Below are 24166 nucleotides of genomic sequence, written 5' to 3'. Positions count from 1 at the left end.
CTGTACCTCCCTGCACATATGCCCCACCGCCGTATCCACATGCTCTTCTGTCTCACTACTGAATCCCCTTCTCATCTGTCCTAACACTGAAACCCCCCCCCCTGCTCTTCTGTCCCACTGCTAAACTCCCTTCTCATTTCTTCCACCACTGTACTTACCTGCTCATCTGCTCCTCTGCTGTACCCTCTTCTCATCTATGATATGTGTGATATGCAGAGTGGTGAAAGGAAGCAGAGATGAGACCCATCTACCTGTCCTGGCACACTCCTCCTGCTGACCCACCTCTCCTATCCAGCCCACGTGCTTGTATGTGATGTATGTGATGTCACATACAAGCATCTGGAATGGATGCGCAATGATGAGCTCAGGTCAGGGGTATTTTCTGAAAGCAGTGTGCCCGTGTGCAGGATCATAAGTCGGGCCCCCGCAGCTGAGAAAACGTTTCTGTACGGCAGCATAAGTTGGGTGTTATTTTCATTGCACTGAATACTGGCTCTGTCTTAACCACTTGAGCCCCGGACCATTATGCTGCCTAAGGACCAGAGGTCTTTTTCCAATTTGGCACTGCATCGCTTTAACTGCTAATTGCGCGGTTATGCAATGCTGTACCCAAACGAAATTTGCGTCCTTTTCTTCCCACAAATAGAGCTTTCTTTTGATGGTATTTGATCACTTCTGCAGTTTTTATTTTTTGCGCTATAAACGGAAAAAGACCGAAAATTTTGAAAAAAAATGATATTTTCTACTTTTTGTTATAAAAAAAATCCAATAAACTCAATTTTAGTCATACATTTAGGCCAAAATGTATTCGGCCACATGTCTTTGGTAAAAAAAATGTCAATAAGCGTATATTTATTGGTTTGCGCAAAAGTTATAGCGTCTACAAACTAGGGTACATTTTCTGGAATTTACACAGCTTTTAGTTTATGACTGCCTATGTCATTTCTTGAGGTGCTAAAATGGCAGGGCAGTACAAAACCCCCCCAAATGACCCCATTTTGGAAAGTAGACACCCCAAGGAAATTGCTGATAGGCATGTTGAACCCATTGAATATTTATTTTTTTTGTCCCAAGTGATTGAATAATGACAAAAAAAAAAAAAAAAAAAAAAATATTTACAAAAAGTTGTCACTAAATGATATATTGCTCACACAGGCCATGGGCCTATGTGGAATTGCACCCCAAAATATATTCAGCTACTTCTCCTGAGTACGGGGATACGACATGTGTGGGACTTTTTGGGAGCCTAGCCGCGTATGGGACCCCGAAAACCAATCACCGCCTTCAGGATTTCTAAGGGTGTAACTTGTTGATTTCACTCTTCACTGCCTATCACAGTTTCGGAGGCCATGGAATGCCCAGGTGGCACAACCCCCCCCCAAATGACCCCATTTTGGAAAGTAGACACCCCAAGCTATTTGCTGAGAGGCATATTGAGTCCATGGAATATTTTATATTTTGACACAAGTTGCGGGAAAGTGACACTTTTTTTTTTTTTTTTTTTTTTGCACAAAGTTGTCACTAAATGATATATTGCTCACACAGGCCATGGGCCTATGTGGAATTGCACCCCAAAATACATTTAGCTGCTTCTCCTGAGTATGGGGATACCACATGTGTGGGACTTTTTGGGAGCCTAGCCGCGTACGGGGCCCCGAAAACCAATCACCGCCTTCAGCGTTTTTAAGGGCGTGAATTTTTGATTTTACTCTTCACTGCCTAACACCGTTTCGGAGGCCATGGAATGCCCAGGTGGCACAAACCCCCCCCAAATGACCCCATTTTGGAAAGTAGACACCCCAAGCTATTTGCTGAGAGGCATGGTGAGTATTTTGCAGCTCTCATTTGTTTTTGAAAATGAAGAAAGACAAGAAAAAACTTTTTTTTTTTTTCTTTTTTCAAATTTCAAAACTTTGTGACAAAAAGTGAGGTCTGCAAAATACTCACTATACCTCTCAGCAAATAGCTTGGGGTGTCTACTTTCCAAAATGGGGTCATTTGGGGGGGTTTTGTGCCACCTGGGCATTCCATGGCCTCCGAAACTGTGATAGGCAGTGAAGAGTGAAATCAAAAATTCACGCCCCTTAGAAAGCCTGAAGGCGGTGCTTGGTTTTCGGGGTCCCGTACACGGCTAGGCTCCCAAAAAGTCTCACACATGTGGTATCCCCGTACTCAGGAGAAGCAGCAGAATGTATTTTGGGGTGTAATTTCACATATTCCCATGGCATGTTTGAGCAATATATCATTTAGTGACAACTTTGTGCAAAAAAAAAAAAAAAAAATTTGTCTCTTTCCCGCAACTTGTGTCGCAATATAAAATATTCCATGGACTCGACATGCCTCTCAGCAAATAGCTTGGGGTGTCTACTTTCCAAAATGGGGTCATTTGGGGGGGTTTTGAACTGTCCTGGCATTTTATGCACAACATTTAGAAGCTTATGTCACACATCACCCACTCTTCTAACCACTTGAAGACAAAGCCCTTTCTGACACTTATTTTTTACATGAAAAAGTTTTTTTTTTTTTGCAAGAAAATTACTTTGAACCCCCAAACATTATATATTTTTTTAAAGCAAATGCCCTACAGATTAAAATGGTGGGTGTTTCATTTTTTTTTTTCACACAGTATTTGCGCAGCGATTTTTCAAACGCATTTTTTGGGGAAAAAACACACTTTTTTAAATTTTAATGCACTAAAACACACTATATTGCCCAAATGTTTGATGAAATAAAAAAGATGATCTTAGACCGAGTACATGGATACCAAACATGACATGCTTTACAATTGCGCACAAACGTGCAGTGGCAACAAAATAAATACATTTTTAAAAGCCTTTAAAAGCCTTTACAGGTTACCACTTTAGATCTACAGAGGAGGTCTACTGCAAAAATTACTGCCCTCGATCTGACCTTCGCGGCGATACCTCACATGCATGGTGCAATTGCTGTTTACGTTTGACGACAGACCGCCGCTTGCGTTCGCCTTAGCGCAAGAGCAGGGGGCGACAGGGGTGCTTTTTTTTTTTTTTTTTTTTTTCTTTATTATTTTTTTGCTTTTTTATCTTATTTTTAAACTGTTCCTTTCATTTTTTTTTTTTTTAAATCATTTTTATTGTTATCTCGGGGAATGTAAATATCCCCTATGATAGCAATAGGTAGTGACAGGTACTCTTTTTTGAAAAAATTGGGGTCTATTAGACCCTAGATCTCTCCTCTGCCCTCAAAGCATCTGACCACACCAAGATCGGTGTGATAAAATGCTTCCCCAATTTCCCAATGGCGCTATTTACATCCGGCGAAATCTAAGTCATAAAATGCTCGTAGCTTCCGGTTTCTTAGGCCATAGAGATGTTTGGAGCCACTCTTGTCTCTGATCAGCTCTATGGTCAGCTGGCTGAATCACCGGCTGCATTCTCAGGTTCCCTGTTGAGACAGGAGAGCCAGAGAAAAACACGGAAGACGGTGGGGGGGGGGGGGCATTCCCTCCCACGGCTTGTAAAGGCAGTCTAGAGGCTAATTAGCCGCTAGGATTGCTTTTACATGAAAGCCGACCGCTGGCTGAAAAGAATGATACCAAGATGATACCTAAACCTGCAGGCATCATTCTGGTATAACCACTCAAAGTTGTGAATGGCGTACCTGAAGACAAAAAAATGGTTAACAATAAAGCACAGTAAACAATAAAGTATAAATAATTACATACCTGAAAAACAAACATGATAAAACATAATAACAATAACAATAACAATAAAACACTGCAGAATAGAATACAGTAAAAAAAGAGCAGAACAATAGAGAGAGAGAATAGAGAGAGAGAGAACAATAAAACGACAACTATTTTTTTTTATTTTATATATATTTTTTTTTTTTTTACACTTTTTTTGTAACTAACTTTTATAACTGTAACCGGTTCCAGGTTCGGGTCTCTCAAAATGCGATGGCATCTTGGGAGACCCTGTGAAAGTGTGCCTAGTCTGTGCAATGCTGTACCCTACGCTAATACTCAACTAGTGTATGGTAGCGTTCAAAACATTCACCAATGCAAAGACCAGGATTGTCAGGACAGAAGGGACAATAATAGCGGGTGTCACGCCTATATCCGCGTTTGCTGCAGACACAACATCTTTTTGGGGGGGGTTCGTTGGGTAGGGGTACTCGGGAGCACATAAAAATGCCTCTCATGCAGCCGACTGCATTTCGTTGGGGGATGTGAATGGGGGAAGTACGGGCGCTGCAGAAGTGGTGGGTTCCCAATTAGGATTGGCGAATGCAGCAGGAAGGGCACTATGGGCACGACGGGCCTGTGTTTGTCTTTTTGGTGGCAGCGGGACACTACTTGTGCTTATCACCTCACCAGCTTGAACTGCACTTATGGGACTCGCCACGTCACCAAGTGTTACTGCAGTGCTGGTTTGACTACGACCGGGGTGTACTAGGCCGCTGGTGCTTGCCAGTTCAATAAAAAGCTTCCAAAAAAACTGTTAGCGATCGCAGGGATCAGGCCTGACTCTGCGAACGCTGCAGTTATGCGTTTAGTGTTTTGTAAGTGACAGTGATCGATCGATACTGCACTTGGGTGGGCTGGACTGGGCCGGGCGGAGGGGCAAAACGCAGGTGCTAGCAGGTATCTGGGTTGATCCCGCTAACACTGCGTTTTTGGGAACCCTAAACTGCTGGGGACGCTAGTATAGATCTAATCTGATCGGATCAGATATTGATCCGTTCAGATACTATACCACTAAAGGAGGCGTATGCTGCGTGCGTGGGTGTTAGCGGTACTGGCGCTAACCTGACGCTGCCTGGGGCCGGTGCTTGCTAGTTCACCAAAATGCTACCAAAAAAACTGTTAGCGATCGCAGGGATCAGGCCTGACTCTGCGAACGCTGCAGTTATGCGTTTAGTGCCTTGTAAGTGTCAGTGATCGATCGATACTGCACTTGGGTGGGCTGGGCTGGGCCGGGCGGAGGGGCACAACGCAGGTGCTAGCAGGTATCTGGGCTGATCCCGCTAACACTGCGTTTTTGGGAACCCTAAACTGCTGGGGACGCTAGTATAGATCTGATCGGATCAGATATTGATCCGATCAGATACTATACCACTAAGGGAGGTGTACGGTGCGTGCGTGGGTGTTAGCGGTACTGGCGCTAACCTGACACTGCCTGGTGCTTGCTTGCCAGTTCACCAAAATGCTACCAAAAAAACTGTTAGCGATCGCAGGGATCAGGCCTGACTCTGCGAACGCTGCAGTTATGCGTTTAGTGTTTTGTAAGTGACAGTGATCGATCGATACTGCACTTGGGTGGGCTGGGCGGAGGGGCAAAACGCAGGTGCTAGCGGGTATCTGGGCTGATCCCGCTAACACTGTGTTTTTGGGAACCCTAAACTGCTGGGGACGCTAGTATAGATCTGATCAGATCAGATATTGATCCGATCAGATACTATACCACTAAGGGAGGCGCATGCTGCGTGCGTGGGTGTTAGCGGTACTGGCGCTAATCTGACGCTGCCTGGGGCGACGCATATCACCGCCGGGCGATCAGGGGGCTAAACCTTTATTAGGTAATAAACGGCGGGTGCCCTGACACTATAAAAAATAAACGAACTAACCTGCGTCACCCGTAACGGTTATACGGTGATCAGTGGTGAAAGGGTTAACTAGGGGGCAATCAAGGGGTTAAAACATTTATTAGGTAGTATATGGGGGTCCCTGTCACTATAAAACGCTGACGGCGAACCTAAATATTTACCTCACTAACTAGCGTCACCAGCGACACTAATACAGCGATCAGAAAAATGATCGCTTAGCAACACTGGTGACAGGGGGTGATCAAGGGGTTAAAACTTTATTAGGGGGGGTTAGGGGGGTACCCTAGACCTAAAGGGGGGTAATACTCACTGTCCCAACACTGTAACTGTCACAAACTGACACTATGCAGTAATCAGAAAAAAAAAAAAAAAAAAAAAAAAAAAAACCTGCTGGTGTCAGTTTGTGACAGGGGGGGGGGTGATTGGGGGGGTGATTGGGGGGCGATCGGGGGGGGGATCGGGGTGTTTTGTATGCCTGGCATGTTCTACTGTGTGTGTAGTGTGTTGTGCACTCACATTGATGTCTTCTCCCCTCGGCGCTGGAACGGAAAATACCGAGCCGAGGGGAGATGACATCATTTCCTTTGCTGCTGTTTAGCATACAGCAGCAAAGGAGTGTTCCCATTGGCCGGCGGCGATCGCGAGGGGGGGGCCACGAACGGATGGCCTCCCCCTCATCTCGGATCGCCGGGGAACAGAACGGGACCGCTTCGGGCACCGGGGGGGGGTCCGATCGGACCCCCCACCCGCGAGAGGCAAATCACGTACATGTACGTGATTTTGCCTGCCCGTGCCGCCTTGCCGACGTAAATCGGCGTTAGGCGGTCCTTAAGTGGTTAAAGGAACACAGAGTGCAGGAGTTCAGTAGTAAGTGACGCAAAGGTTCAGGAATAATCATTTCAACAAAGTTCCCAGAAGCTCAACAGTAATTCCACAAACTGTCACCTGATTGTGGTTTTCACAATCAGTGAAATTCCTTCTTTCTGAGATTGGTAGTGGCAACCAAGCGAGTCATCTTTCTCCAGATGGTGGGTGGGGCTAGCAGGACTGTGATTGACTTTAGCAGTGGCCAATGACATTCCTCCTCCTGGAAACAGGGACCACCCCCCCAGCAGAACTGCACCCAATCTCTTCCCCATCACAAAGCGGACGATCACGGCTACAGCAAAGTTAGAGAACCAAACCATGTTTCCCATCTTTTACAATATGTGGGGACACAGTGCCTCCCCCTCAGAGTAGGTGCAGTGTGGGGAATTTTGAAAATGGAATGCTTTAGTGTCTCCGACACTTCCCTGCTCTGCTGATGGGGAGGGAGTCAAGTGTCGGTAAAAGAAGCTTTGCGTGCCGCTTGCTGGCACCAGTGCCGGGGGTTGCCTACCCCTGCTTTACACTGTCGTGGTTTAGCACTCGGATGTCTGTATGTACTCTGATAACTGTTGTTATGCAGCAGATGGATAATGTAGAGGAAAAGGCTACATGTGGCCTCAATCGTTATGTAAAAAGTGTGAAACGCTGGTTTACATCACTCATACCTTTACTTTGGCCCTTGATTCAATATAAACCATATTTTACACTTCTTTGTGAGTTTATATTGGTAGTAATGTCATCAATTAACATCTATCAGCTGGAAAAATGAGTAACCCAATTCTTTTTAATAAGCTCACTCTCCTATAATGATCTTGCAGTCATTAAATATTAATGACAATGACTTCTATTACCAAAGTTGTAAGTGGCATGAATATGATATCTTAGTTACAGGGTGTTGTTTGTTTACCTAGGTACAGTACTCTCAAAGTATATAAGTTCTCTGGTGGACCTCCATACCTTGCTCTTTGTCATGTCCACATCCAATCGCATGTGTTGCATGCTGACTGACAAGTTCTTACTTCATCAATTTTGTCCGCATGAGTAATGAACCAGGACATCACAGCCTGATATGTATGCAGACAAATAAAGTGCAGCCAGAAATGGAGACTAACTACAATCAGGAGAAGCCGGGGGGATCTCAGGATGCTCCAAATCCAGAGCTAGCTCCTGGTATAGTATCTCATTCTAATGTTATTACTATATTATACTATATATTGTTTTGCATACAAAAGCCATTTTTGGATTTATTGGTTTACAGACAAGTGTTATTACATGTCCTACAGGCCTAGAAATGTACAGTATATAAATGTGGTTTAGATTTTCTAATTGCATACTAGCACATTATGAAATACTTACTTTAGAAGGAAGCCCTCCAGCAGAGCGCTGTCACTGCTGATAGTGCTTCCATCTTCCCCCGGTGTTGTTTGTGTGAGTGGCCAGAGCCGCAATGATGTCTCTCCCGCGCATGCATGCGGGAGCCCTCAGTTATGGCACAGTCCCCCCCCCTCCCCCCCCCCCCCAGTCGATCGATCTGTCCCTGCACTTACCCCATCTAGTTTTCGGGCTTCCTCCGGGTGGCGGCTTAACCCTGCATCTCCTCCTTCCTTGGTGACACGGCCTCCCTCCTCCTCCACAGCAACCAATAGGATTGCTTCTCCTCTCAGGTCAATCGGGTCTCGGGACCCCCTTCCGGAGCCAGGATTGGCCAGGAGGAGAATTGGGAAGACAATCGCGAATATTAATTGGCTATTGTCACACAACTGCGTGGGCTTGGGGGCAGTGCTCTGCGCCACGAGCCCATGCTTTCTTTTTTTTAAACCAATTAGAGCCTCTGGTTCTAATCGCGTGCTTCTGAAAAAAAAATCCCATTGGAGTCCATGTGCCCTGCATGTAAATTAGGGGTCGGGTGTATGGATTAGGAGGGCGGCACCCCTTATGGATGGGCCACCACTGCAAGTAACATTTATTATTTCGTAAAAATGTTTTTTTTTTTTTTTTTAGTCTTTAAATTCAATTTAAGCACTGTCAAATTACTATTCACTAGATTTTAGTATGGGAAAGGCAATAGGCACTAGAGAATGTGCATGCCTGTCAAACCAATTGGACCATCTAACAATATCTCCTGGGCCAGGATCTCCCCTATACAGGAAGCGGGAGCCACAATCGGACAGTCCTGGAAATGGAAAATAACTTGATAGAACCGGACTTTTTAATCCAGCTGATCACTTTTTTTAAATTAAAAAAAATCTAGATCCGCAGAATATGGGCACCTTTAGTCTTTAGCTGTAGATAGTCATGTGTCCTATATTGTGGAAATCCTGTATAAACCCATGATATTAAAGTGATGATATAAATGACTCGGGGAGCCATTTGCATCCCTCCTTCCTTTCCTACATACTACACCAGAACATAAATGGCTGACACTGATTACAGATGTGCTAAACAGACAGCTCCTTTTTTTTTTTTTTTCCTTTATTTTCCAACTTACTTCTTTTCTTTCTTATTTATGTATAATGCACTGTGATCTGGGCTGTTGCTCCAAGGCAGGGGTCTCCAAGCTTTCTAAACGGACCAGTTTACTGTCCTTTAGACTTTAGGGGGCCGGACTGTGGCCAGTTGGGGTAGAAACTGTCCTGGCAGCAAACAGTGCCCCATATTTGATACTAGACATGTGAAGAATGAAAAATTTTTGTTTCGATATTTTTTTTTTTTTTTTTTTTTGTAAATTCTTTTTATTAAAGTTTTCATATATTGCATATAACCTCCCAACAGTGTTTCTCAACCTTTTAACCTTTGAGGAACCCCTAAAATAATTTTCATATCTACAGCTCACGGAACATTGATGTGATTAGCGAGCTGTAGATATTATTCTTAGAGGCAGCATTAAACCATAGAATAAATATTAAAACTTACCTCCTTTAATGTGAAACTTGTGCTTGCTCTTTTTTTACAGATGCTCAATTCTGGGTCAAACCTGAGATAAGCTGTGTACAGAGGGGCAGCAGGGAATTGTATAGGGGGGCCAAGAGCACAGAACAGTACAGGGGGGCCAGGAGGGAGCTGCGCAGTTTGGTGGGCCCAGAGAGCACAGTTCGGGGGGACAGGAGGAAACGGTATGGGGGCAGGAGGAGAACGGCACAGTACAGGTGGGGGGCAGGAGAACAGTGCAGTACAGTGGGGGGGAGCATGAGGGAGGAGAACGGTGCAGTACAGTGGGGGGGAGCATGAGGGAAGAGAACGGTGCAGTACAGTGGGGGGGAGGGAGGAGATCGGCGCAGTACAGTGGGGGGGGGCAGGAGGGAAGAGAATGGTGCAGTACAGTGGGGGGGGGGCAGGAGGGAGTAGAAGGGCGCAGTATGGGGGGGGGGGAGAGCGGCGCAGTACAGGGGGGCAGGAGGGAGGAGAAGAGCAAGGTACAGGGGGGGGGCAGCAGGGAGGAGAGCGGCGCAGTACAGGGGGGCAGGAGGGAGGAGGAGAACACAATAGTTCAGGGGGGCCAAGAGGAAACTGGTGGGCACAATACTGGCATATTTATAATTTTTCCTTATACAGAGTAGCTCAGGGAAGCTGCTGCAATGCCCGATGCCCGCCCTCCTCTCTCGTCCCTCCTGAATGATGTCGCACATTCACATACAGGCACCTGGGATGGAGGGGCAGGGCGGCTGCTATCGGCACGGGACAGTGATGTCAGTTGCCTGTGCACTGCAGCCTGTCAGCTATGCAGTGATGCGATCCACCATTCATGGCCGCTGATAGAAATCATGGGGCCCCTGTACATCCTACCTGACAGGGCCCCCTTCAGCCCCACCCTCAACCCCGCTCCCTGCCTTAAAAACCAGCAAAAGGGCTGAGATGGGTGGAAAGGAATTAATGATGCCAAGAGGTGCCCATGTCTTTCTTTATAAACTTACACGCTGTTTATTATACTTCTGCCAGTATAACTGGCAGAAGATGCAGATATGTAGGCTTTCACAGGTGTTTTGCTACAAGACAGGGCCTCTTAAAGAATTATTTACTTGGGGCCCCTCCTCCATGCCACAATGCTGCAGTACAATTCAAAAAACCCCCACAAAAACCTGTGGGCAAAAAAAAGTTAATTTGCTTAAAAAACGTTCTAAACCCGCAGCTTATATGTGCTCCTCCACTCACGATGAAGTCCAGCTCCTTCTGCTCCCTGTGGGCTGCCTCTCCCTGCTGCCGCTGCTGCCTGCCTCTCTCGCTCTCTCGGCTGCTGAGCGTGAAGCGGAGGAACATTACTCCACCAGGGAAGGCAATAGGCAACCGGGACTTCAGCTGCCAGAAGAGCAGCCAGAAATATGTGAGACAGGCACCGGGCACGGACTACACATGCGCCAGAAATTGTCCATTGACTGCTCCTCCTCCACCATCAGATAGGGGCCCTGAAAATCCCCCTAAGCTAGAGGAGCGGCTGAGCGGGGGGGTGGGGGATTGGAAAGCAATTTTGTTTTTTCTCCACTGAACTGTCTGTGAGGCTGCACAGGCCCCCTTGCTGGGCGGGACCGTTACAACAGGGCTGGTTGTACTGCCGTATCAGCAGCCCTGCCACCGTTCATCTGCTTGTGATGAATGGTAGATTGTGGCGGAACCCCTGGGGATTGCTCGCGGAGCCCTAGGATTCTGCAGAACCCCAGTTGAGAAACACTGATCCACAATGATTTTGTATTCTTTCTTTATATAAGTTTGTTTAGTTAAATTAGTTTAATCCGTTTAATTAATTTTCGGAATTCGGTTTATTTATTGGTTTTCTAATCGATATGAATAGTTTTAAATTTTAAATTTTCGATTTTGTTTTCTAATTTCTAAAGAGAATAGAATAGAAATGAAAAGAAAAGCATAGAATATAATAGAGTAAAATAGAACTAAAAGAATAGAAACGCATAGAATAGATTAGAATAAAGCAAGAATAGAAAGAATATAATAATTTCCCTAAATTCATATAGAATCAATTCAAATTTGAATAGATTAGAATAGAAATTAACAGAATAGTATAGAAAAACTGACTAGAAAGAATATATCATCTTCCCATTCTATTCTATTCAAATTCGAATTGATTCTATTTGCATTTTGGGAAATGTTATATTCTTTCTATTTTTCTATTTGTCTATTCTATTCTTTTTTATTTTATATTCTATTTTATTAATTTTATTCGAAATTTGAATGTCAGAAGATGGTTATATTCTGTTTTTTTTTTTTTTTTTTTTTTTTTTTATTCTATACTATTCTGTTATTTTATATTCTATTCAAATTGATTCTATTTGAATTTTGGGAAATGGTTCTATTCTATTATAATTTTTAATTCTTCTTCCTTCTTTTTTTTTTTTTTTTTTTTCTTTTTCTTCATATTCTATTGAAATTGGAAAACAAAATCAAACTTCCAATTTGAAAATTATTCGAAATTGATTCGAATTCAAATTTCATCTAAATTTTTCTTTTTCAGATTAATTTAAATTCAGTACTATTGTAACTTGGGTACATCCGAAAAACAAAAAACTTGTCCGTTTCAATTTGGAACGAAACAAACTACACACATGTCTATTTGATACTAGGGGGAGAAATGGTGCCCCATTTCTAGTGACAGTGGTAGGCATAGTGCCCCATTTGTGATGTCAGTGGGAGCAATAGTGTCTCGTATCAGTGAGATCAATAGCAACCCAAGGGCCATATAAGGGCATGCAATGGGCCACAGTTTGGAAACCACTGCTCTAAGGGCTCATTCATTTCTCTAATTGTATAATATGCTTTGTTATTTTTCAGGTAGGGAAGGTATCGGCTGTTGTGGTTACGTCCTGATCTTCTTTTCCTTCCTGATAGTTCTTGTGACTTTTCCTATTTCATTATGGGCCTGTATCAAGGTAACAGTATGAGTGTATGCTTTGACATTCTGAATGTGTTTGCAGAAAATGTTCAATATTTCAACAATAAACATTTTTCTTTAGATTGTGCAAGAATATGAAAGGGCAGTCATCTTTCGCCTGGGAAGAGTCAGATCTGGAGCTAAAGGACCAGGTATGTATTATCATGTGTGTTAGATTACATTCCATACACAAGCTCAGGGAGACCTTTTCACAAGTCATCTGGTCCCATGTCCCCACTAGTGATGGACAAAAAATAAAGCCGATGGCTCCTGTGCTGAATGTTTTTGAGCTCACACATAGACGTCCAGATTTTTAATATGCAGCCAAATGAGAACCTCTAGCACAGGGGTCTCCAAACTTTTTGTAAACAAAGGGCCAGTTTATTGTCCTTTTAAGACTTTAGGGGGCAAGACTGTGGCCAGTGGGCGTAAACCATGACCTATCTTTGGTTTTGGTGACAGGTATAGTGCAAACTGTGTTAGTATCAGTGGAAGGAATAGTGCCCCATTGTTGTATTCAAGGGAGGAATCGCTGGCATTAGTGGGAGGAAGCGTGCCCCATCGTTGGCGTCAGTGGGAAGAATAGTGCTCATCATTGGTGTCAACAGAAGGAATGGTGCCCCATCGTTATCTGTGTGGGAGCAATGGTGCCCCACCATTGGTATCTGTGTGGGAGCAATTGTGCCCCACTATTGGTGTTAGTTATTGGAATTGTTCCTAAATGGCCAGATAAAGGCAAACAAAGGGTCACATCCGGGCCTGTGGGCCAGTTTGGAGACCACTGCTCTAGCAATACCAGATAAACAAATATTTACTAAAGTGAAAACAGTGTAGCACTAAGAATCAAATGTTGAGTATTGACATATAAACATAATGTGAAAATATATATATATATATATATATATATATATATATATATATATATATATATATATATATATATACACACACACACTGGTGATTAGTATATGCAAAAAAAATGATTGTGATTGCATCAAGTAAAAAATCTCCTCCTCTGTGATCACAAAAGCATATAATTCAAAAAGGCGCAATGTCATGGAAAGGACTCATCATGAGCCCTTTCCATGCCATTGCGCCTTTTTGAATTTTATGCTTTTGTGATCGGAGGATATTTTTTACTTAATGCAATACATCTTGGAACCTATGTAAAGCCTTTTTATTCCAAATAAACCCGTAACCATATGGGTTTTTCACTATGTGGAGGCTTTCTGTTTTTATGGATGCTGTGAACCATAAACCTACCAAACAGTTCTGTGGTGGAAGGAAGTTTTTTACTATCTAGGACATTGCCACCCTGATCCATATTCTCACATGCCGGGTCGAGGTTGCATTAGGTGGTTCAGCTGAGGAGGAGGAGGAATTGTACCACTCGCTATCCAGAGCTTTGATATCGCATGCCTGATTGATCCTAATGTCTGGAAAGTGTGTTTTAATCTTCTCCCCTGGGTGGTGGATGCACACACGGCGGTGACTCCTTTAGTCCTACACTCCTGGATTCCTTCCCATCAATATATACTAATGGATTAATGTTTTAATCACCAATGGGACTATACTACCAATGTTAATTTACAATTTGCAGTTTTTTGAATATGCTAATCACTATCTTATTCTATATATCACAGTATGTTGATATGTCAATACTCATCATTTGATTCTTAGTGCTGCACTGTTTTTACTTTATTCACACAATTTGTAGTGCTGGCTGCTATTGTTTGTGTATGGCGCAGTATTTTTATATTAATTCCTTGTACTTTAATAATATCTACTGAATTATGAATGTACAAAAGGCTGAAATTCAAGTCTCATTAATATGTGGACCTCATAACACAAAGCAGTAGAGAATTCATAGGCTCCAACAAGAATAACAGACCAACCAAGCAAGAAAAATGAATTTGGATTATTTTTAGGATTGTTTCTGTCCCAGCACATAACCTATTGGTCAAAGGAAGTCAACACTGCTACTTTTGCCTTAAGTCTGTTCAAATTAATACATTCTACTTTGATGATAAAAATGGACTAAAAGATTAACATGCATTCAAGTAAAATAAAGTGTTACTTTTTTTGTACTTTTAAATAAATAAAAAAAAAATGGCAGTAAGCTACAAATAACTCCAGGCTTCTCCCTAGGAAAAGTGGAATCCAAAGATTTCACCCAAGGCTGACCCTATGCACTAAGTGTTTCTCAAGTCATATCTAGGCAAGCTTGAGAAAGCCCAATACTTCCTTGGCAGACTGTAGAAAGCCCCAAACCTCTCACGTGTCTCACATCCGCTTTCAGGAAGCATGGTTACTATAATTATAAGTATTGGCTCACCATAAAATCCTTTTGGACCTTTCTATCACCATTTGAGATGACCTTTCTAAAGATTTTTAGTGTTTTTAGGTTTGCCGCCTTGATCCGCTACAAATTACATTCCTGGTTTCTGCCTGTCACATCCATCTGGTCATTTTTGGTACCCCAATGAACCCTGGTCTCCTTTATATCAGACCACAGATGAAGTCCCCATGAGCCCTTTATTTCTTCCATGCCACACACTGAAGAGCCCCACACTCCAAAGGTAGCCCACTCTTTGTCCATATCTCACTAATCATTCCCTAGAGCAGGCTTTCTCAATTAGGTCTCCTCCAGAGGTTGCTAGGGGTTCCTTGAGCAATGAGCAATTACTGTGAGTAGTACAGTATTTTAACCCCATCAGATTTGAATAGTGAGAAAAATAGTGGCGCTTGAATTGTAATGCTATAATGATGCAATGAATACCTATCTCAATAAAATTAATTCAAGTGCTTCAAATATTATTGTCACCCTATGACAAGTAAGAACAAATAAACTTTATAACAAAAAATCCATATAAATAGTGAACAAAAATTCTTGTGCTTAAAATATTACTATCACCCTGTGACAAGTGAAAACAAATAACTTTATATTCAAAAGTCCATATAAAAATCCAATGTGGTAATTTCAATGCAGTATCCTTCTATTCATACACCACACCTCTGTGCAAGTGATTCCGCTCCCCTCAGACAACGCACTCACCAGCTCGATCTGCCTCACACTCGTGCTTGGCTCAAGACGCTTTAAACCACACAAAGGGTTAAAAATAATCTCCGAAATCCAACCATGTATATAAGGGATCTCTCCACATGTAAATAATAAAAAGGGCTCCAATAGTGTGATAATGTAAAAACCAGTTTAATAAAACACTCCGTAATCTTCCACCATTACACTCGCATCAATAAAAATTCACAGCAAGCAAAAATGCCACAGCAAGAAACTTCCATGCAGATTTGTAGCGATGTATTGTGGACCCAAGGTGTACGGTAACTGTCTCTCCCTCACCCACTCCTCAGACTCGAGCTTCCACTTCCTGGTGCAGCGTATCGTGTCATACGTTAGCGATGATGATTGCCGTACAGCCACGCCCCGACATGTTTCGTCATACAGGCTTAATCATGGGTTTGGCTGTACGGCATGGCAATCGATCCTCTTATACCCCTCACACCAATTACAGGCGTGAGTGTACACACAATGGACAACGGTAGGACAATAAAATATAATTAAAATATTTCTTTCAGCCCTAGAGCTATATTTATTTATGATGTGGCATGCTTGACGTAGACCAGAACAAATAAAGTTGCTAATTTTGATAGTTACTTCTCTATGGCTGACTTGTAAGTGGATGTGTAATATGAGATTGATGGGATGTTTAAATAGGGCCTGAGGTGTCTTGACTTTAAATGTGATACTCTCCTAGGAATCAACTGTTTACTTGTATTCTCGTAACAGATACTGTTAATGCAAGTTAATTAACAATAAAGAAGAAGGGGGGGGGGGGGAAATGCATCATTGGGTAATATGAACTTTAATGTGACCTTTTTAGATTTAAAACTAGTTATTGAACTGTCCCTTGTTAATGGGGGTTTTTCTGTGAAATTATAAATGTATCCAATTAACAAAATAATCAGTATAGTTTCCTCTTCTTATTCCTTGTTTTGCTTTTGAAGGGATTTTCTGGATTATGCCGTGCACAGATGACTTTTGCCGACTTGACTTGAGAACTGTGTCATTTGCAGTCCCTCCTCAAGAAGTGAGTAATTCCTAATTATGGCCCAATTAAAGTTTCAGTTTAAAATGGTTGCAAAGGCTAAAGGTTTTTCACCTTCATTCATTCTATGAGCCTCAGCTCTCCTGGGACTCTTCCCTCTTCTTTGGCTGAGACATTGGTTCCCACTGCTTTTACTCACGGCCAATGAGCAGAGAAGGGGCGGGGCAGAGCTGCGACTCTAAATGGACACTCTAAACAGCAGCTCGGGAGCAAACCTGCTTGGGTGCCCCCACAGCAAGCTGTTTGCGCTGGGGGCACTTGGCAGGAGGGGGGGCCATTAAGGTAAGTACAACATGTTTGTTCTTTAAAAAAAATTGTGGCAAACTGCACGGCATGAAGCTTGTCACTCAATCAGGAGCAGGAGCTTCTTTCAGGCGACAAGCTTTGTACAATGCGGTTTGCTGTGATTTATTGCGCGACAATCGCAGCAGAACACGTGTTTAGGTGTCATTGAAACTGAATGGCACCTGAACAAACGTGGTGTAATTTCTCAGTTTTGCAGAGCGTTTTGGGATTGCAGGCAGAATCGCAGCAATTCTGCCCACGATCATAAACTCCTAGGTGTGAACTGAGCCTGAGGGTTGTACACAGTCCAGTTCAGCATATTTTTTTGCAGCAGATATGACCAAGTGTTCTCAATCAGTCACAGATAGGAAGTCTATAGAAACCAATGGCTAATGGTGCTGTGACTCTTTGCAACTGTTCCCTTGTAATTGTATATGGAGTTAATAAAATAAATGAATGTAACAGCACTAAAGTACTCCACAAACTAAGCCTTAAATTTAAAATTTAACAGCAACAGTTACTGGTGTCTAAACACATGAAATAAATAAAAAAAAAATGTGTTGCCCTGTCACTTTAAATAATGTAAAGTTGTAAACCCAATCCTAATAATGACAAACCATTCCAGATAAATACGTGAAATTTAAGCCCTTTTCAAATCAAGAAGTTCATATTCCTTATGAAAAGCTACAGTGCATAAGTCCCAGCAAAGAACAAAGTCCACCTATCAGTTCATCTCCCTCAAAACATGAACACCATTGTGCACCAGCCACTTACCAGAGTTAGACCCCCAATGACAAAAGAGGTCTAAGAGCACTTCAAATGTTACTAAACCCAGGGCCCTGCATTCACTATATCTAGTCTCTGACCGTACACAGAACATGGAAATTCAATTATTTTAGTACATATAAACTGCCTTTTCTCCCCTCGTCTTTCAGGACAGCCCCTGGGGAGAGCACAGCTCCACCCATCTTCCCAGGAAACACTGCAGTCCTTTCTTTAAAGCCTGGAAACTTCCACCATGGCCTCATTTGTAGTGTTTCCTCCAGCTGTGGTGGAAGAGCTGCAGGGGACCAGGGGTGCGCTGCGCGCTCTCCCCAGGTGAAGAAGGGTGGGAGGCATACCTGGTGTTTTTGCTTCTTGGCCAGCCCAACATCCCCCCCCCCCCCAAGGGGTGGGAGGTAATCCGGTGCCTTTTCCTTTATCAAGGCTGGCGGAGGGTCCCGTGCCGATGGACCGGTGGGGGGGGGGGGGGGGGGCGGATGCACGCGGGCGGATTGTGAGGCATCTCTGGCTTCCAGCATGCATCCTCTTTTGGGTCCCGAGTGGCAGGTGACGTCGCTGCCGGCGGCGTGCAGTGGCTTCCGGTTCCTGCCATTGGAGCGCAGGAGGGGGTGGCGGCCTCGGCGGTTGCATTTCCGGTCCTCGCAGTGGCGAAAAGTCCATGAAAATTTTAAATAAGACTGCTGGACATCTGCTGGAACCCTGGGAGAGATAGACAGAGGAACCGGCGACGGTGGTTGGAGCAGGAGCCACAAGCACCAGCCAGACCCAGGTAGGAGATGCAGTGGCCTCTGTTAGTTAACCTGGGCCATGTATGTTTTGTCCCCCCCTCAGTCTCGCACTCCTCAGGTGACTTCTTTGAGTAGTGTGGGTTTATTTGTACATCAGTGATTTTGTGGGGTATGATTTTTGTTCACTGACTTTTGGGATCTGCTGGGGAGGCGATCTAATCTGTAAAAGTATTGATGGTATGCTTTGTCTGCTTGGTGTATTTTCGGACAAAAGTTAAAGAAAAGACTAAGCATGTTTCCCCCCGAAAACATGTGCTTCATGTAAAGCTTCCCTTAGGATGTCTTAGACCAAGCCTTTGTCCAGGTCTTGCATAGCGGATTTGGTCAGAGAGGAGACTTCCACTAAAGCACCCTCTGCCCAACCTAGTGAGATTCTCACTTAATTCCAGAAGGAGTTGGAAAACGCCTTCCAGTCCTTCCGCTCCTATCTGGACTAACATCTGGTGGCACAATCAACAGAGGGTTCTCCACCCTGCCCTCACACGTCCTCTGTAGCTCAAAGTGGTTAGCGAGTCAAAGGAGGAGGAGAAATGTGGGTCTTCAGCATCAGACAAGGGGGAAGGCGAGGAAAAAGGTATCTTCCTCCCGTTACAGGTTCTCTTTGGAAGAGGTAGACTACCTTTTAAAGAACATGCACATGACCCTAAATATCAAGGAGTATAAGACCCAATTGTCACTGCACGACAAAATGTATCAGGGTATGGATGAGGTCAAGCATCGGGTGTTCCCGGCGCACAAGGTGTTAACAGAGGCTATAAAGAGGGAGTGGAAGAACTCAGAGGGCCCCCCTTTTCTCCAGGTCTCTTTAAAAGGAGATTTCCTTTCGATAAAGGTGGCACACAAGTTTGGAATAAGAGACCTAAACTTGACGCAGCTTTCTCGCAAGTATCGCATAACACTGACTTGGCTTTTGAGGACGTTGGGGGGCTTGAGGGACACTATGGACAAGAGGGCTGATTCTTTGTTAAAAAAAGGCTTGGGATTCTATGCTAGCCAATCTCAAACCAGTAATGGCATCAACAGTGGTAGCCAGGAATTTAGAACATTGGTTGGAACACAACTAAAAGGTCATATTGAGGCAGGGATCTCTCGCAAAGATTTGCTGGATACTCTGCCAGTCCTACAAAAGGCAGTAGGTTACATGGCAGATGCCTCGGCTGAATCAGTGAGCATGTCCGCAAGATCTTCAGCTTTGATTAATTCAGCTAGAAGAGCTTTATGGGTAAAAACCTGGTTTGGCCATTCAGCATCCAAATCGAAGCTGTGTGGCCTACCCTTTGAAGGGGATCTGGTGTTTGGCCCTGAACTTGACGCTGTCCTGGACAAAACAGCGGATAAGAAAAAAACCTTTCCAGCCAAAAAGAAGGAAATTTTTGTCCTTTTCACCAGACCCAGGACGCAAAGGAAACAGGACAGAAGAAACCTTGGTGGTCCCAAAGGGGTCGGGGAAGGCCTGGGGTGTTTCGTCCCCCAGCCAACCCGCAAAAACCCAGTGATGGTCTCCCAACTGGGAGGAAGGTTGCAGTCCTTTTTCCCACAGTGGGAGGGGGCGACATCCAGCTCGTTTTTGCATTCCAAAATTATCTCGGAGGGCTACGCGCCGGAGTTCTCGGAGAACCCACCATCTCGGTTCTATGTGACACAGGCCCCCAAAGATCAAGAAAAAATGTGGCGATGACAGCACTCTTGCATGAATTCCTCCAACAGAAAGTAATCATCCCAGTGCCCAGGGAAGAGGAAGGACTAGGGTGCTATTCACATGTTTTTCTATTAAAAAACGCCGTTGAAAGTTCAAGTTAATACTGAATTTAAAGATCTTGCACAGGTCCATCTGATACAAAAAGTTCTGTATGCACACAATATATTTGGCGAGAAAACTTCTTCCCCCCGGGGTGTTTTCTAGCCTCTATAGATCTCAGAGATGCGTATTTACATGTACCCATAGCTCCAGCATTGCAGAGGTATCTGCGTTTGGTGAGCAGAGCAGGGGGGATAGTGTCACACTTTCAGTTCAGGGCCCTCTCGTTTGGTCTCTCCTCTTCTCCAAGGATCTTGACAAAGATTATGGCAGAAGCGTTGGCGCCGCTCAGGCTCGAGGGGGTCTCGATGGTACCTTATCTGGATGACCTCCTTTTTATTTGCCAGCTCAAAGGACCTGCTGAACAAGGATTTGAGAAGGGCCCAGAGCCATTTAGAAAATTTGGGCTGGATTCTGAGCAAGGGAAAAATCAAACCTAATTCCCTCTCAGAGGATCATTTTCTTGGGGTATACCATCGACCCAGTACAGGAAAGGATTTTCCTCCCAGAGGAAAAAATGATAAAGGTGCAGGCCACAGAGAAATTTATATGTTACAGTTCGGGCAGTCATGTCCACTCTGGGGCTTCTCACAGCCTCAATCCCAGCTGTTCAGTGGGCCCGCCTCCATTCGAGAGTCCTCCAGCAGGCGATTCTACAGAATTGGGCATACAGAGAGTCTCTGGAGAAACAGATCAGGATTCCCTCTCCAGTCAAGAGGATGTTATGGTGGTGGAGGTGGCAAGCAAATTTAAACAAGGGTCTGTTCTGGACCTTTCCTGAAGCAAAAGCTTTAACAGATGCAAGCTCCTGGGGCTGGGGGGCACATCTGGAGAACAGGATGGCCCAAGGGTCCTGGACAGCGGTGGAATCCAGAAGGTTCTCCAGCTGGAGGGAACTAAGGGCCATTGCTCTGGGGCTGTGGGCCTTCAAAGAGATAATCGGGGACCAACACATCCAGGTGTTGTCTGACACCGCCACGGCGGTGGCATACATCTCAAGGCAAGGGGGCACAAGAAGCAAGTGTCTTCCAATTTTGGCCTTATAGATTCTGACTTGGGCAGAAGACAACTTGGCATCCTTAACGGCAATACACCTGAAGGGCAGCCTAAACCAGATAGCGGACTTCTTAAGCAGAAGAAGGGTGCTAGAATCAGAATGGATTCTAAGTACGGAGATTTTTCAGAGGATAGTAGGCAGATGGGGTGTTCCCCAGGTAGACCTGTTTGCATCCCAAGCAAATGCAAAAGTTCCAGCCTACTGAACAGGCAGGACCAAGCGGCCGGTTTGGACGCATTAGCTCAGCGCTGGACCTTCCGCTTGTGCTCAGGAAACTGCATGGAGAGAATACGACCCTGATTCTAGTAGCACCGTATTGGCCCAAGAGAGCTAAAACTAGCGGTAGAGCCCCATTGGTTGCTTCCTGTTCAGAGGAACCTGCTGGCTCAGGGTCCCCTTCTACATCCTGATGTAGGTCACCTCAGGCTTGCAGCCTAGATTCTGAGGAGAAAGGGTTTGTCTGAAGGTTTAGTTTGTACCCTGCTAAATAGCACTAAGAAGGTCACAAGGGCCATTTATTTTAAAACGTGGAAGTGCTTTAACTCCTGGTGTATGTCAAAAAGTTGCTCTTCACAGGAGAACATTTTCATTCATGAATTTCTCTGAGGGAATGGAGAAGGGTTTGGCAGCCAGTACTTTTTTTTTTTTTTTTTTTAAAGGTAGCGGCACTGTCAGTTTTTCTAGAGAGAAGGTTACTCTAGACCCTTTGATCATCAGGTTTTTCAAGGCACTAGCTAGGGCTAGGCCGGTTCAATTTAAGTTTTTCCCCAAATGAGATTTATCAGTTTCGCAAGGTCTGACTAGAAGACCTTTCGAACCACCAGAAGCCACAATTAAATTTTGGTCATTAAACTAACACTGCTGATAGCAGCCACCTCGGCTAGAAGGGTCACTGAACTTCAGGCATCATCTATTATTTAGCCTTTCTTGACAGTTTTCCCAGATCGGGTAGTACTGAGGACAGACCCGGGGTTTTTGCCGAAGGTTGCTTCAGGTTTTTCACAGATCCCAAGAGAATTCTACCAACATTCTGTCCATTTCCAACGTGCCCTAAGGAGAGAGAATTTCATAGTCTGGACGTAAAGAGATGCGTTTTACGCTATCTGGAGGTAACAAGAGAATTTAGAAAGTCCAATTCTCTATTTGTTTTATTTTCTGGGTCTTGGAAAGGGTTTCGTAGCTTCTTAAAGCACGCTTGGAAGGTGGCTTTGGATGGCTATCCGCGAAGCTTATAGTGCTGCGGAAGTAGAACCCCCCCCCCCAACAGGGGTAGTGGCCCATTCAACTCGGGCTGTAGCATCGTCCTGGGTGGAACGAGCTTGGGCTTCACCAGGGCGAATCTGCAAGGTGACCACATGGACTAGTTATTCCACCTTCACTCGTCACTATAGGATGGACCTGCTCTGTCTCAGTCATTTTGTCAGGAAGGCCTGCAGGCAGTGGTCCCACCCTAGGAGTAAGCACTCGCTTATCTCCAGGTGCTGTCCTGAAAGACGAGGTGAGAAAACCTTAGACTTACCGGTAACGGTATTTCTACGAGTCTTTCAGGACATCGCTGATGACCCTCCCTTGTTTTATGAATGTTAATATGGTGTTATTGCTATGTTCTGCTTATCGAGTACCTCCACCCATGCTGAAATTATATAACGACTGAGGCCATGGTGGAAGTGTCCAGGCTTTACAGAAATGACTGCAGTGTTTCCTGGGAAGTGGGTGGAGCTGCGCTCTCCAAGTGCTGTCCTGAAAGACACATAGAAATACTGTTACCAGTAAGTCTAACTAAGGTTTTCTCATCAGCAGTATTGTGAGTTCTATCAGTGTTTTGGCTAAAGCTTGTAGGAGGATTTTTTATTCTACTCTGACTGTCCTATGAGGCTGCAGGAGCCCTGACCCTTTGGACAGTGCTAATTGGCCCTGTACCGATCACATGCATCCCCCCCCCCCCCCAAAAAAAAAAAAAAAACCCTCTAGTAATGCACACCAAACTGAGCATGTGCAGAGTGACTCGAAAGGCTCTGCCTTATTAGGAGATGGTTAGGGAACAGTGGAAGAAGGGGAGGATCAAGGTGGACATTATCAAACTGCCTTTTTACACAATGCAGAAGATTATCCCCCTACGGTTCCACAGTGCGTTTAACAGACGTGCCTTATTGCATATACAGACTGATTTCTGTTTTGGGGTTTAGTAACACTATAAGGGAAAGAAAAAAACAAAATGGATGGCTGGTGATATGCATATTTCCAGGCTCCCCTGCTCGGGTTTCCTTCAAAAGGATCATTAACACCAATGCTGCATTATTCATACAAAGAGAAACAGGAGAAAAGGAGTCCGTAGCTCCCTGGAAGATGTTCATTTGGATGAAACGCGTTGGGGTAGCTAAGCAGTGACGTCATCATGACTGCCACGGGAACCAGTGGCCGTCTGTTATGCTTTCACCTTTTCTCGTCTAGTGAGTATATGGAATCTTTTTATGCAATAATGTGAAGTTGGAACATACTTCACAAATTTTTCTCCTCCTTTCCTTTTATATGAGTGGTTAATACAGCATTGGTGTGAGTGACCCATATGAAGAAAGAAACACGACAGGGGAGTCTCGAAATATGCAGTGCTGTGTTTGAGGACTGATTACCATTACCATCCATTTGTCCCCCCCCCAATCGCTGTTAGACCTCTTTTGTCATTGGGGTCTAAGTCTCTGGTAAGTGGCTGTGTGGATCTTTGGTGGCTGGTACACAGTGGTGGTAATGTTTTGAAAAGATCCAGTTTTACTGGGACTTGTAGACTTGGGATTTTCATAATGATTATTGTCTTATTGATTTCAAAAGTGCTTAATTTCATGTGTTTATTTATCTGGTATTGTTTGTCATTTATTAGGATTGGGTTTATAATATTTAAAGTGACAGCGCAACATGATTTTTATTTAATATATGGAGTTATTACCTGTGGTTAGGAATGGGTGTGAGCCCCTTGACATGAACTGCCAGCATCCGGGGGAGCACATA

General features: G+C 44.2%; 1 protein-coding gene across 1 annotated transcript in view; it reads left to right on the top strand.

The window, feature by feature from the left end:
• The first annotated feature begins 7490 nt into the window (after positions 1 to 7490).
• The window catches only part of LOC141129183 (stomatin-like), a 62091-nt gene continuing 45415 nt past the window's right edge, over positions 7491 to 24166 (top strand). The window contains exons 1-4 of the mRNA XM_073617048.1: positions 7491 to 7623; positions 12229 to 12326; positions 12411 to 12480; positions 16352 to 16434. Of these exons, the coding sequence (XP_073473149.1) occupies positions 7491 to 7623; positions 12229 to 12326; positions 12411 to 12480; positions 16352 to 16434 (384 nt within the window). The remainder of the gene's footprint in view (positions 7624 to 12228; positions 12327 to 12410; positions 12481 to 16351; positions 16435 to 24166) is intronic.

Source organism: Aquarana catesbeiana, linkage group LG02 (assembly GCF_042186555.1).
Source record: "Aquarana catesbeiana isolate 2022-GZ linkage group LG02, ASM4218655v1, whole genome shotgun sequence".
NCBI classification, from domain to species: domain Eukaryota; kingdom Metazoa; phylum Chordata; class Amphibia; order Anura; family Ranidae; genus Aquarana; species Aquarana catesbeiana.
Note: the sequence above shows the minus strand (reverse complement) of the source record. Positions and strands in the feature narration are given on the sequence as shown.